General features: G+C 38.3%; 2 protein-coding genes across 2 annotated transcripts in view; one reads left to right on the forward strand and one right to left on the reverse strand.

Moving 5' to 3' along the window:
* arhgef38 (Rho guanine nucleotide exchange factor (GEF) 38) overlaps positions 1–7,627 on the forward strand; it is a gene marked incomplete at its 5' end in the record, with an annotated part of 22,413 nt that extends 14,786 nt beyond the window's left edge. Inside the window, one exon of the mRNA XM_079812157.1 lies at positions 7,183–7,627. Coding sequence (XP_079668283.1) covers positions 7,183–7,365 — 183 coding nt within the window. The 3' untranslated portion in view covers positions 7,366–7,627. The remainder of the gene's footprint in view (positions 1–7,182) is intronic.
* ints12 (integrator complex subunit 12) lies at positions 7,401–14,656 on the reverse strand. Its single transcript, XM_079812146.1, has 6 exons — positions 14,227–14,656; positions 13,986–14,144; positions 13,711–13,895; positions 12,330–12,489; positions 11,915–12,067; positions 7,401–8,521 (listed from the first exon to the last, which is right to left on the reverse strand). Exons 1-6 carry the CDS (start codon positions 14,380–14,382, stop codon positions 7,916–7,918), a joined length of 1,419 nt encoding a protein of 472 aa, XP_079668272.1. The 5' UTR covers positions 14,383–14,656; the 3' UTR covers positions 7,401–7,915.
* Between the last annotated feature and the right edge of the window lie 252 nt (positions 14,657–14,908).

The raw sequence follows: 14,908 nt of genomic DNA on the forward strand, positions 1-14,908 counted from the left end.
TGTGTCCCTCAAGGGCATCCATAAGATCTGAACAGGTGGAACATGAGGCAGCCATAATACCTACACACTTTTTATTAGCAGAGCTGAATACTGTAATGCGATTATAGGTACGTTACATGGTTGTCACGGTAAACGCACGCAATGACTGATGCCCTGTGATATAGTCAGAACTGATATATCTTAAACGGTTAGTTCACCCAAAAATGAAAATTCTGTCATTAATTACTCACCCTCATGTCGTTCGACACCCGTAAGACCTCCGTTCATCTTCGGAACACAAATTAAGATATTTTTGTTGAAAGCTGATGGCTGAGAAAGGCTTCAGATAGGCCCGCATTGGCATTCATTACATTGTGTTCTTGTTCTTGTCTTCCGTGTGTGCCTCCACGACGCATGCGCAAGAATATGACGTAGCGCCGGGGTTCGGGAATCCATGAAATGCACACTTTAACCCCATTTTGAGAACTACGCCGAGACCTAAAGCACGATCAATGTAGAATTCAACAGCTTAGATACACGCGTCTTCCTCTGCTCGTAAACAAATCGCTTCTGGGTCATGTGTCCGAACGCCGGATCGGCGTCATATTCTCGCGCATGCGTCGTGGAGACACACACGGAAGACAAGAACAAGTTGGATAAAGGTGTTATTTTGATTTTTTTTGCGCACAAAAACTATTGTCGTCGCATCGTAAATTATTGTAGAGTCACTGTGGTGAGATGGACTTTGTAACGATGTTTTAAGTGCCTTTTATCCGTCTTGGGAGTATAAGTGTACTGAATGCCAATGGAGGCCTATCTGAAGCCTTTCTCAGCCATCAGCTTTCAACAAAAATATCTTCATATGTGTTCCGAATATGAACGGAGGTCTTACGGGTGTCGAACAACATGAGGGTGAGTAATTAATTACATAATTTTCATTTTTGGGTGAACTAACCCTTTAAGACACGTCATCGGTCAAAGTCACGTGTGTACAGGTTATCTATGTGATGAGCGAGACACGACTCCTTCCTCTGGTGGTCTGGAACAGTGAAAATAGAACAGGGGTCCGTTCTTCGTACCTCGCTTCATATATATCGGAGATGATTTGACACATCCCAGATTTTTTAATTGTGATAACTGATCTCTGGCTAATTTGGTTCTTCAAACAAATTTGTGGATTGGATTAAAATATCTGGATTAAGTTGTCCAAGATTACGGTGCGTTCCTGTGTTTCCTGAAGAGGGGCAGATGCATCGATACTCGAAACCACGATGAGCAAGACAGCAATGTAATGACATCATATAATAAAAAAGGACACCTGACAAAAACTTGACAAATTAATGGGAAAACCCCCCCCCACAAATTTCTGGACCTCTATAAGGAAACAACCAAACCAACATAAACGTTATAATAGATAAATGAAATGTGCACTTTTTTTAAACATGATTCCCAATTATTTATATTCACGATTTTATAGTATTTGTACACACTTTCATTTTTATTTCAATGTTGTGTAATTAGCAATTCATTTAATTTAATTCAATTTGAAGCAGATGTGTTAAGGTACAGTATTAAGTCAAGATCAAGTTCTCTGCATCTTCTGCGCTGCATCAAGCCACTCCCATAATATCTGTCATCACTCAAATTGATGCACGTCTCAGAGTAATTGTACAACATGTGTGTAAGACTCCTATAAAATTATAAGGTAATTATTCCATCACAAATCTCTCAATCAAGTGGCTATTTTGGTCTCATCTGACCACATGACTTTCTCCCATGACTCCTCTGGGTCATCCAAATGGTCATTGGCAAACTTAAGACGGGCCTGGACATGTGCTGGTTTAAACATGTGCTGATTTCAAACCATGACATCTTAGTGTATTACCAACAGTTACCTTGGAAACGGTGCTCCCAGCCCTTTTCAGGTCATTGACCAGCTCCTCCCGTGTAGTTCTGGGCTGATTTCTCACCTTTCTTAGGATCATTGAGACCCCACGAGGTGAGATCTTGCATGGAGCCCCAGTCCGAGGGAGATTGACAGTCATGTTTAGCTTCTTCCATTTTCTAATGATTGCTCTAACAGTGGACCTTTTTCCACCAAGCTGCTTGGCAATTTCCCCGTAGCCCTTTCCAGCCTTGTGGAGGTGTACAATTTTGTCTCTAGTGTCTTTGGACAGCTCTTTGGTCTTGGCCATGTTAGTAGTTGGATTCTTACTGATTGTATGGGGTGGACAGGTGTCTTTATGCAGCTCACGACCTCAAACAGGTGCATCTAATTTAGGATAATAAATGGAGTGGAGGTGGACATTTTAAAAGGCAGACTAACAGGTCTTTGAGGGTCAGAATTCTAGCTGATAGACAGGTGTTCAAATACTTATTTGCAGCTTTATCATACAAATAAATAGTTAAAGAATCATACATTGTGATTTCTAGAATGATTTTTTTTAGATTATGTCTCTCAGTGGACATGCACCTACGATGACAATTTCAGACCCCTCCATGATTTCTAAGTGGGAGAACTTGCAAAATAGCAGGGTGTTCAAATACTTATTTTCCTCAATGTATATCAAACAGGAAAGAACAACTCTGACCAACACACAGTGGTGTTACCTTCCTGAATAAAATCAATGCTTTTGAATTAATCAGTTGAGTAAATTATTAAATTACTCACTCATAAAAGACAAAAAGTCATTTGTCACCTACTACTGACAAAACGATGTGACCTGCAGAACAGGTCCCTGACAGCCTGTGTGGAATGCCACAAACACAGACAAGTGAAGTAATAGGAACATTCAAATGTACCAGTGCTTTGCAATTGTAACGCCAATCAAATTAAATAATTAACTGCTGTGTAAATACATTTTAAAAATGGCATAACGACTACTTTACTGTGATGCAAGTCAAGTGAAAATGAATATTGATCACTAAAGCCGCATTTACATTACATGGTTAAAGTGACACAATTACGATTTTTTTCATCTCATGAGGCATAGATCAGATACGGCCCACAAACATGTAAGCAGGAAAAAAGCACATGGATTCTGATAGTCACAGATCGATTTTTAGGCTTCAATCATATGTGGAAATAAATCTGATGTGAATCGGATACATGCATTTGCATCTGCACGCGTACAGATCGGATATACTTGTCAATGAGAGTCGTACATCATTGAAAAAGCGACGATGGCGAATAACGTCAACACAGGTGGAACAACCGAACATGACTCTTTTCAATTGTGCAATGGAGGAAAAAGTATTGACATTACCATTAGTATCATCATATCATTTCATCTGTGTCCATCTGTGTTTTTACTTTCTTTTCGGCCCAAGCTTTTCTGGGTCAGTACATCTACCTTTGGTTGTTTCGCCAAGTGTATAGTCTAAATACAGATATCGGATATGGGTCACTTTTAAAAGATAATGCAAGCTGGTTGTCAAAAAAGAAAAAAAAAAGAAAAGAAAGGCCTATAGTCAACAAATCAGAACTGGGCATCAAGACCTGTAGTGTATATGCAGTCTAAATAATGTATACATGTTGTCTGGCTATCACCAGACCAAGCTCAATTTAAGATTGAACATCATTCTCAGGAGTCTGCTATGTATTTTCTATTGCACAAGAGGCGTGATAAACAAGCATAATTCAAAAGACTCTGTACGCAATTGACCTATCGGTAAGCCCCTCCCCTCGAACGCAGATGAACCAATAGCAGTTGAGTATCAGTTGCGCTGGGACCGGAACTCGGACATCTTTAGGTGTCAGAGCCATAGAGAAACATTGGAAAATCCAAAGCTCTCATCGGTTTGATGGTGTTTATGCTACAAAAATGCTAAAATGTCGTGCCTGAGGTACTGTAAAACTGATTCCAGGGATCCTGAGAGGATTTTCTGTTTGTCATACTCTCGTTACGTTCCGATTAAAGTCCCTGCTAACATACAAACCGAAATAACTAACTGTTCTCACGTCATGTAACGGTGTAGGTCAAAAACACGAAGGTCTACATTTCAGTGCCTCTCCATATTAAACTGGTTATATGTAAATTAATTTAATTTTAGATATGTTTATGGTCTACATTATCTGTCCTACTAAGGAGGTACTCCTATTTTGATGGGTATTACAGTCTACGGGTAGTGAAAGGGAGAGCTCGCACGCAGTTTATCTGAGTTGTTTTGCAGATACAAAGTTTACCAGTTATTAACTGCACCCCCGAAAAGTCATAAGCTCTCTGTATGTTTGTTTACTGTTAGTTGTATGAGTGTTTTTGTCTAATTTGATGTGTATGTTAATGGTAATGCAACGGAGAGAGCAACGGAGAGAGATCGTTTGTGAAGGAGACGTTAATGCGCACTTTTTATGCTTTGTTTGTTCAGCACTTACGATTATTTCTTTGGAGTGAAAAAGGACATAATAAACTTGATAAACCATCAGTTAAGTTTGGCCATCATTCGGACAGGATATACGCTACATTCTGTGTCCAAAAACATCTTGGGATAAGGTTTTCACACTGACAGCTGTCATTGTAAGATATAGCAACTCCGTTTGTTTGTCCGAGTTAGCAACAGTAACTAAGGGGGGCGGGGCTTACCGATAGGTCAATTGGATAGTCCTTCAACCAACCAGACCACAAGAGGCGTGATCAATGGGCATCGATCCATCGCTTCTCTATCAGTCATTGTGTTAAACCTATGTGTTAAACCCGCCAATAGCGCGCCAGGTTGATAAGCCAGTCTGTTATTGGTTCCCGCAAAAGTGTAACAGAAGCAGTAGAAATGAATGTACAGGTTTCCAGACTGAGGTGCAGGGTGAAATCAAAACGCCGGCAGATCAGGCTGGGTTTACCCAGTCTAGTATACATGAGGATGTGTCATCAAAATCATTAATATTTTGTTTGCCAACATGACTTTGGCTACAACATTAGAAGAAAAAAATTGTTTCAGAGGCAGAAATGTTAGTAATTTTGATTCGTATGAAAGAGTTAAAATATATATATATATATTGTGAATGAATACAGCGCCATCTACTGGTCATATGTCATGGAAAGGCTCTAGACCAGTGGTTCTCAAGCTTTTTATACCAAGTACCACCTCAGAAAATATTTGGCTCTCCAAGTACCACCATAATGACCAACATTAAAATACAGTAGCGTAGTAGGCCTAACTATTCAGCTACATCTCTGCACAGTTAAAAAAGAGGCAGTTTATTCCTAAAAATAATATTTATTGTTGTCAACCACTTTAACATTGTAAATACACAGTTTGTACATTAACACTGTATGCACTGTGCTTACATACAGGTAAATCAAATAATTAAATAATGATTAAATTAAAATGTGTTGTACCTAAAAGTTAAATTAAAACTGTCCTGTACTTAAAGGTAGGGTAGGTAGGATTTGGTTAAAAAACTTTTTTTCCAAATTTGTTTAAACTTTCTTTATATATCAATACATAATTAAAATGTAAGTACTCAGAAAAAGAAAGTATAAAAATTGAGTGTCTGTAGACCTCTCACTTTCCATTCACTCCACCTTCTCCCTTCTGGGCTCTTTCCAAAGCCACGCCCCCAAAACACATGAACGCGCCACGCCGACCACGATCAGCTCAGCTGAAAGACGCATTATTTACCTGAGACGAGCGGAGAAGAAATGCATGTAACGTTAGTGACATCATGTCAGAATCACATGTAATAAAAAAATCGAACTTTATCATTATGAATATAAACAAATAAGATGTCTTTTAGTACTCACTATCAAGCAAGAATAACGATACTGGTAAAGTTTAAAATACACACACAACACAGTGTCTACGACACACACAGATACAATATAAAAACATCAACATAAACATTGGTAGAGTATATAAAAACAAACCAAGGGCCGAAATAAACGTGCAGGTAAAGTTCCCCGTGAACATGGTAAAAGAGTTCAGACAGAGGGTAGTAGCTAAAGCTAACTTAGTTCTAAAAAAAGTTCCTGGATGCGGTGTACTAGCTTTTACACATGCATTTTGTTATCTAAAGTTACATTTTGCGAAATTCAACACGACAGCGATCAACTTGAGCTAAGCATATTGAGTATTTATCATCTCTACTAATGGTTCGCTAAGTGTATAACATTGTAACTTTATGCTAAGTAATGTTATGTTAGCTATATTAGGCAGCTACGTGTGCTAGTGATACATGCTTCATGAAAACATAAACCAAAAAAATGTATAATCAAAATGAAAGATTACCTGTCCAGCAGAAATACAGCCTCTTGAACTCAAACGGGTGCGTCAGGGTTGCCAGGTTTTCACAACAAAATCCGCGTTTGGGGGGTAAAATATATGTGTCTTTTTGGTAGGGCTGCCTGCTAAAATTCGCAAATCCCGGGGCAAAATATCACATAATTGGGGTCGCTTCAACCCGCGGACATGAAAAACAGCCGCGGCAACAGTGTTTGCAGTAGCCCGACTTGGCAACACTGGGGCGCGCGCATGTGGGCAGATCCTGTAGCAAAAGCGGCGGTAGAGAGAGAGAGTGACAGGCGCCCAAGCCAATCACTTGTTTCGGCCCGAACGAAAATAATGAGCGGTGTTTATTGCAGATTAAAAAGTCTAGAGTCACTCAATTTTTATACTCTCTTTTTCAGAGTACTTAAATTTTAATTATGTATTGACATATAAAGAAAGTTTAAACAATTTTGGACAAAAGTGTTTTAGATCATTCTTACCTACCCCACCTTTAAATGTAATTGTGTTTTAACATTACTTTATTTAGTGATTCCACTAGTGGTACTGAGAACCACTGCTCTAGAACAGGGATGGGCAAACACTGTCCTGGAGGGCCACTGCCCTGCAGAGTTTAGTTCTAACCCTAATCAAACACACCTGAACCAGCTAACCAATGCCTTCAGGATTACTAGAAAGCTACAGGCAGTTGAGTTTGATCAGGGTTGGAGCTAAACTCTGCAGGGCAGTGACTCTGCAGGGCAGTGACCCTCCAGGACAGAGTTTGCCCATCCCTGCTCTAGAAGGACAAACCGTCATTTCAAATGAGGCACAGATTTTCAGATACTGTGCTATTATGTGGCAATAAAGTGCTTTTTGCCGTTTAAAACTAAAATTTACATCTGATCTTTAAAGTTCAGTTTTCCTGTTTTGTTGAGACTGTGTTTTGTCAAGCTGAATGATATAAGAATAATACATTTTACTTCTCTCTTTTTTTCACAGTTCTATGCAGTTTATGCATTCCAGGCGCGCTGTGAACAAGAGCTTACGCTTCAGGAGTACCAGCATGTTCGTATCCTTAAATTTTCAGACCTCGGTGGGAACAAAGACTGGTGGCTCGCTGAATCTAATGGACAACGAGGCTACGTTCCAGCAAACTACCTTGGAAAGATGTCATATGCCTAAAACTATTTTTTTATGTCTCTATTAATATTTTTATTCAAAGGAAGAAAAGTATGAATTATAAATTAATTGCTTAATGAAGGCCAATCCTGCACAAATATTTTTGCACTACATGATGCTACCAACAGTGTTTGCTTGAACTATATATATATATATAAAAAAAATGTATGGACATGTTGCTAATTAGAAAAAAAAAATTATATTGTATATAGTAAAATTAATATATAAAATCTCATGTGATTAATAAAATATTTATAATCATGCAAATGACCTTGTCTTTTTATGGGTTGTCATTTATTAATCTTCTACAAGTATTTAAGCAATTATAAAAAAGGTAAAAAGTTATTACAAGAATCAATTTCTTTAAAAAAAAGAGTGTTATTTATTAAACACATTAAAATGAACAGCTTGTTTTCAATAATGTGGCTGGTTTAGACAGAATGAGCACATCTTTAAACCAAACCGCTTCAGAAATACCAGTAACATTCAAGTATATGATATGAAAAATCGGATTTTACTTGCTCTTTAACATAATAGTCTGGCTTCTTCCTACTCATTTCTTCAATTTCTTCTGTGCTGCTTTCTTTTTCACCATCTGCAAGCGTTTCATAGCATTGAGCTGAGACTCCTGGGAAGTGGGCGTCTTGCCATCAGCTGAGGCTTTTGCTCCATTGCTGTTGTTGTTGCTGCTGCTACTGCCACCACTATTACCCCCATTGCCCCCTCCATTGCCTCCAGACCCACCATTGCCTCCCAGGCTGCTAGAGGGTGCCGCCCCAGGTGACAAAGATCCAGTCACTGTCATTTTTCCCAAGCTATCTCCACTGGCTGAACGGCTCAACACTTGCTTGCCAAGTGTGAGTGGAGGAGGTGGTTTCATAGGTACCGTGCTGGAGCCATTGTTTCCATTACCACTTCCACCACTGCTGCCTCCTGATGGTTTATTAGCCAGGCCTGGCTTAACATTGGCCAACACAGAAAGTCCCACAGGTTTAGAGCCTGAGGGAGGAGGGGTTGATTTACTGTTACCTGGCTGACTGGTGCTTAACTTGGTACTGGAAGGTCCTACATTTGAAGTCTTGGTAAAGGCAGCCCATCCTGTAAGGCCTTGGGGCAAAGATGAGCTACTGCTGGAGGAGTTTCCTGATGCCGCAGACGCCTGGACAGAATAAGAAAAAAAAATAGGACATTATATATTGGCATACTGATCTCTTTTTGGTCTCATGTTTTTCTTACACACACACTATATTGCCAAAAGTTTTGGGACGCCTGCCTTTACATGCACATGAATTTTAATGACATCCATTCTTAATCCGTAGGGTTTAATATGGAATTAGCTCACCCTTTGCAGTTATAACAGCTTCAACTTTTCTGGGAAGGCTTTCCACAAGGTTTAGGAGTGTGTGGAAATGCGTGAAACTTTGCGCATCATGTTCATATTCTAGGCTGTCTGTACACAGTAGGCTAAGCGTTTTCTCCCATAGAAACTATTATAAAAGAAAACGCTTAATGTGGCTTAATGCAGTAAGACGGTGATATTAAAACTGAGTAGGCTATACACTTTATTGAACATGCGCTACATTGCCTATTAAACATTTTATAATGGTTTTCTATGGGAGAAAAATGTTGAAACAATGTTGTGTTCATAACCGATTTAATCTGCTTGCCTATACAAAGCATACGTTATTAATACATTTTTAAATGTTAGCATACTGTTGAGCGTTTTCCTCGTCTTTATAATTATAGGCAGAAGAACGCTTACGGTTCCGTTGTCTGTTTTGGCAGTATACTGCCATCTAGTAGTAGGTTTTCTTAGACAGCTGTGTGTGGATTGTGCATGGCTAAACCGATGAAAAGTAAGTCTCAAAATCCAAATGAATCAAATAGGATGGACTCACAAACGAGTCAATGAATGCATGCGCGTCACCGGATCCACAAATGCACATGTTACTCATTGCACGCACACATTCTGACCAACATTAATACAAAATCGGATTTTTGATTTCACAATTATGTCTCTATTTGTACAAAATGCTGCACATTCATGTACATCTGGATTTTGCACACACAAGTTGTAAAGTATTGGTTTAAATGTAGAAATGCACGTTTGATATTTGTCCATACATTAATAACTAGCACCAGGCGTATTTACAGGTAGTTGTATGTGTGTGGGTTGTGAAATGCTTGAAAACGTGAAAATAAAGTCTCAAAATCCAAATGATTCAAATGAGATCGACTCAGAAAAGACGCCAATAAATGCACGCGTCACATGATCCACAAATGCACATCATCTTTGTTGCATGCCCAAATTATGATACCCTAATGCAAAATAAAACATTATTTTTACAAATCGCTGCACATTCATAATTTTGGACACACAAGTTGAAAGGCATTTGTTTGTGGATAGTAAAATATATCTGCAACATTTATCAAGTTCATGGATAATTGTGTGTACATTTATTAATAATTTTGAGACTAAAATCATCCCATAGAGACAGAGCGTATTTAGGCCATGCCCACACCGGGGGGGGGGGGGGGGGGGGGGGAGACAATCCAACGCTCTCCATTGACTTTGCATTGCGTGAGGCTGCCTCATTGTCATTTCGGACTTATAACAAAAAACAGAACAATGTCTAAAAGCTGATATGTGACAAGGTGTACAGCAAACAAGCTAAAAAACACAGAACTAAGTTTTTATAAGCTGTCGACCCAAAAAAACAAGCGTTTAAGAAGATAAAAGTGGATACAGGCAATACGAAGTGAAGCTTCAGCAGGAAGAATGGGTCAATTTTGGGATCCTGACACTCAGTATACCTCAATATGTCTATGTGTGCAGTAAACATTCTGTCACTGTTAAGTCAAATATCCAAATGTCCGTTTAATATATTATATTTACTGTAGCTGATTACGTTCCCCTGTAGTCGTTGTAGTTCTCAGTGTAATATGACCCGCGCGCTCTGTCTCAATGGCCTGAATCCACTTTTTTGTACTTAAACGCTCGTTTTTTGGGTCAACATTTTTTAGAAACGTCTGGGTTTTTTGCTTCTGGGTTTTGTTTAGCTTGTTTGCTGTACACCTTGTCACATATCAGCTTTTATACATTGTTCAGTTTTTTGTTATAAGTCCGAAATGACAAAAAGGCCGCTTCACGCAATGCAAAGTCAATGGAGACGGTTTGATTGTTCCCCCCCCCCGGTGGGCGTGGTCTTCAGATTATGACGCGTGTCGCTCTGTCTCTATATGAAGCTCTCTACGCACTGTTCTTGAGCTAATCTGAAGGCCACACATGGCTGAGTTGGTGTTGTTCCCAATTTCTTCCACTTTGTTATAATACCACTAACAGTTGACCGTGGAATATTTAGTAGTGAGGACATTTCACTAATGGTTCTTATTGCACAGGTGGCAACCGATCACAGTAAAATGCTTGAATTCACTGAGCTCCTGAGAGCGACCAATTATTTCACACATGTTTGTAAAAGCAGTCTGCATGCCTAGGTGCTTGTTTTTATACACCTGTGGCCATGGAAGTGACTGGAGCACCTGAATTATATTATATTATATTATATTATATTATATTATATATATATATATATATATATATATATATATATATATATATATATATATATATATACACATATAGTAACACTGTCCAACAGTGACACCCACAGGTAAAGATACAGTGGGAGGCTTGCCTCCCCTGTGCCTATTGACTTTTAACAGACCCCCCAAAGCTTGCGGTGAGTTTGATGGGGGAAATGCCTGAATGAAGACAACGATGGCGTTAATGGGAAGACTAACTAAAAAGTAAGTAAACAGCTCAGCCACTGCTGGAGATTTTTTTTGGCGAGCAATTAGCTTGGGGAAATTAAAGGTACAGCTTTGTGTCTGTGATCAGTGTGTACAAGCTTGAACTATTAAAAAGCAAAGTTGAACATTAGTTCACAAATAATACATATTGTTTAAATTGTTACTGCCTTTAGTTATTATTTTGGAATAAATGTAACAATCCGTAAAAACACTAACTTGATGAAATTTATACTTGGTTTCAATAAATAGAACATTACATAGTTAGTCAACAATACAAAATAGAATTGTATTTGGTCTCTCTTTTTTATGTAATGTTAATTTTACAAGAAAAATTAAGCGTAACAGAGACATACATTTAATTTTCATTTGATATACATATTTAAAAATAAGTGAGGACTTTGCCTCCTCAATTTAAAACACCACTGATATATTGGAAAAAATAAGAGACCACTGCAAAATTAGCAGATTCTCTAGATTTATTATTTATATGTATCTGTTTGAGTAAAATTATAATTTTTTTATTTATTCTACTAACCACTGACAACACTTTCAAATAAAAATAAATAAATTATGAAATAAATAAACTATTATTATTAATTAATTATTATTATAAATAGTGTAATTTAGAGCATGTATTTGCAGAAAATTACAACTGGTCAAAGTAACGAAAAAAGATGCCATGTTTTAGACCTTGATTGACACAAGTTCTTTGGTCTATAAACTCTGCTGTGAATACACTCACCTTCACCTCTGTTCTCTTAAAAGCCTGGAATGAACCAGTTGTTTCAGGTTTAGGCTTTAGTTCAGCTTTCTTCACTAGTGGATCTTTCAACAAGGGTACAGCTGTTGCCAAAGCAGGAGCTGGTTTCTGTGGAGGTTTCTGTGTCTTTTGGGCCTGAGACATTTGAAAAAACATCACAATGAGTGTTTCTACTACACTGTAAAGAATGATTTTACGAAGTTGTTAATACAACAAATATTATTGGAGCCGGTTCTACAATAAAATACTACTTCAGTATTTCTACGTCATAATTTCACGTTAATTCAGTGTTACTTGCTATTTCTTTGTGAAAAAATGTTCTACACCAAAGATTTGTCAGTGTATTATATCAAATTTCTTAAGTTATGCATCTAGCCTATTGTCATAAAGTTCTCACCATTCGTTTCATTTGCCTGGTGCATCGAGCACAGTACCACACTAGCCGTGGGTCATTGACATCCTTGTCAGTAACCTGAGGTTTGTGACACTCCTGATGATACAGATTATGACATTCTTGACACTCCACAAGTTGATTGCCAGAAGTGACAGTCATTTGCCTGAGAGGAAAGAAAGCTGGATTAATTTTACACATACAGTATGTGAAAAGAAAGTAACCCTTTGAGGTATCAGGTTTTATCATCAGGTCTTAAAATTTGGTAAATACTCAAATGAAGAACAACACATTACATATTACACTATGTCATTATTTATTTAACCAAAATAAAGTCAAAATGGAAAAAGTAAATGTGTGACAAACTAAGTACACCCTATGATTTAATCACTTGTAGAGCCAACTTTAGCAGCAATAACTTGAAGTAATCATTTTCTATATGAATATATCAGTCTTTTCACAACGTTGTGTAGGAATTTTGGCCCACTATTCTTTATAACGTTGCTTGAGGTTTGTGGACATCTGTTTGTGCACAGCTGTCTTAAGGTCCCGCCACAGCATTTCAAGGTTGAGGTCTGGACTTTGACTGGGCCAGTGCTACACCATGATTCTTTTCTTTTTCAGCCATTCTATTGTAGATTTGCTGGTGTGCTTGAGATCATTATCCTGTTGCATGACCCAATTTCAGCAAAGCTTTAGCTTTAGACAGATGGCCTCACATTTGACTCTAGAATACTTGGTAGGCAGAGGAGTTCATGGTCGACTCAATGACACCAAGGTGCCCACGTCCTGTCACTGCAAAACAAGCCAAAATCTTCACCCCTCCACCATCGTGCTTGACAGTTGGTATGAGGTGTTTGTGCTGATACGCTGTGTTTGGTTTTTGCCAAACATGGCGCTGTGCATGATGTACAAACATTATGGTCAGAACCCGAACAGGCAATATCCTTTTTTCCAGGCTTCTGATTGGCCAACAAGGCTTTACTTTTAGGGCTATATTGCCACTTGTTGGTTTGGCATGCTCTTGACAGCGTTTCATAGTGTCTTTTTGCGTTTCCATGTGGACACTTTTTTTTTTAAATGGACAAAAAAACTCAGTTTATAAAAATACCAATGTATGTGTGGACTAGGCCTTAATTCCTATGGAAGCAGAAAGGGTGAAATTAGTTTGTCACACTTGGCATCTCCATTTTGTTAAATAAACCTTGACACAGTGTATGTAGTATGTCATATGTTGTTGTACATCTGAGGGTGTATTTACCTAATTTTAAAATCTGCCAAGGACCAGATGATTTTTCATTAAGTCCTGAACTCCTGATACGTAAAACCATAGAATTAAAAATACCAGGCCTTAGTTTAGGCCAGTGTGATATGCTGCATCACTCACCGACAAACCACACAAGCAAGACCCATTTCCATGGCAAAGTCGTCAGCGTTGGTTTCATCAATGTCTGTGAAATCTGGGATGGGAATGTCCTTGGTTTGAAAAGCAATCGGAGCGGGGTGACTGTCCTGCTTTTCCACACGAGGTTTTTTAGGAGGCTCCGCTCCTTCTCCAGGATCAACCCTAATCTACATACCATATGATCTTTTGTTAGTGGTATAGGTTAAAATTTTCAAGTTATATTATATTAACAATAACAAATAATTGTGCAAATAAACCTTTTCCAAAGATCGTTTCTCGCTCTCTTTCTTGGTCTTCTCTGAGCTACTTGATTTACTGCTGCTGCTGGTGATGGATGATGCTGATGATGAGGATGAGGAGGATTTGGAGTCTTGTTTGGTCATTTTCGGTAATGACACCTTGCTCACTTCGGCTTCCTAATGAATGCAAAATGAGATGCACATTAAAACATCTAACAAATAAATTCCAAACATAAAAATTCCTTTGTGATTTGATCACCTTCAGTGATGTCCTATAAATGGAGTCACTGCCCCTGGATAAAGACTCATCCAACAGGGCCTTTAGTTTCTCTGCTGAGTCTTTGCTCTTGGAGTGAAGGTATCCCAGTCCCTTCAGAAAGATGGGGTCCAGCTCTAGACTAACTGTTCCAGCCATTGCTTAGCAGTTATTATATGACTTTTTATAAGACAACGAATAACACTAGATAAACCGCATTTCTGTCTCGTACAATCTCTAGTATTTTTAAGATAACCAACCGGAACCGATTGACTCGAAATTAACGTCTTCAAGCTTTTGTGTAAAGCACGTTTTATAAAAGGAGAAAATCACAAAATCATCCTTAGCACTTATATACTAAGTTAACAGTGAGAATTTTCCTGCTTGAAATAGTCTGATTGACTACCTAATAGAAATAGAGCGAGCAGAAAGCACTTGATTTAAAAAAAAGAAACTGAGATGGGAGGGGCTTAGCAGCAAGGCTGTTGGACAGATGGATCAATCGTCTGTTTTTCTATCTTCTAATACATATATTTTCTGTGTTTTAATGCAAAGACAATATTTACAAAATTATAATTGACAACATTATTGTCCACATAAATGCTGAAGCAACACATGCACGGTTTTGTCACGTGATAGTTGTTACTTTTCTTACCGCTGGTCAGAATGGATCAATCACAGACGT

Source organism: Gobio gobio (assembly GCF_949357685.1).
Source record: "Gobio gobio genome assembly, chromosome: 3".
NCBI lineage: Eukaryota > Metazoa > Chordata > Actinopteri > Cypriniformes > Gobionidae > Gobio > Gobio gobio.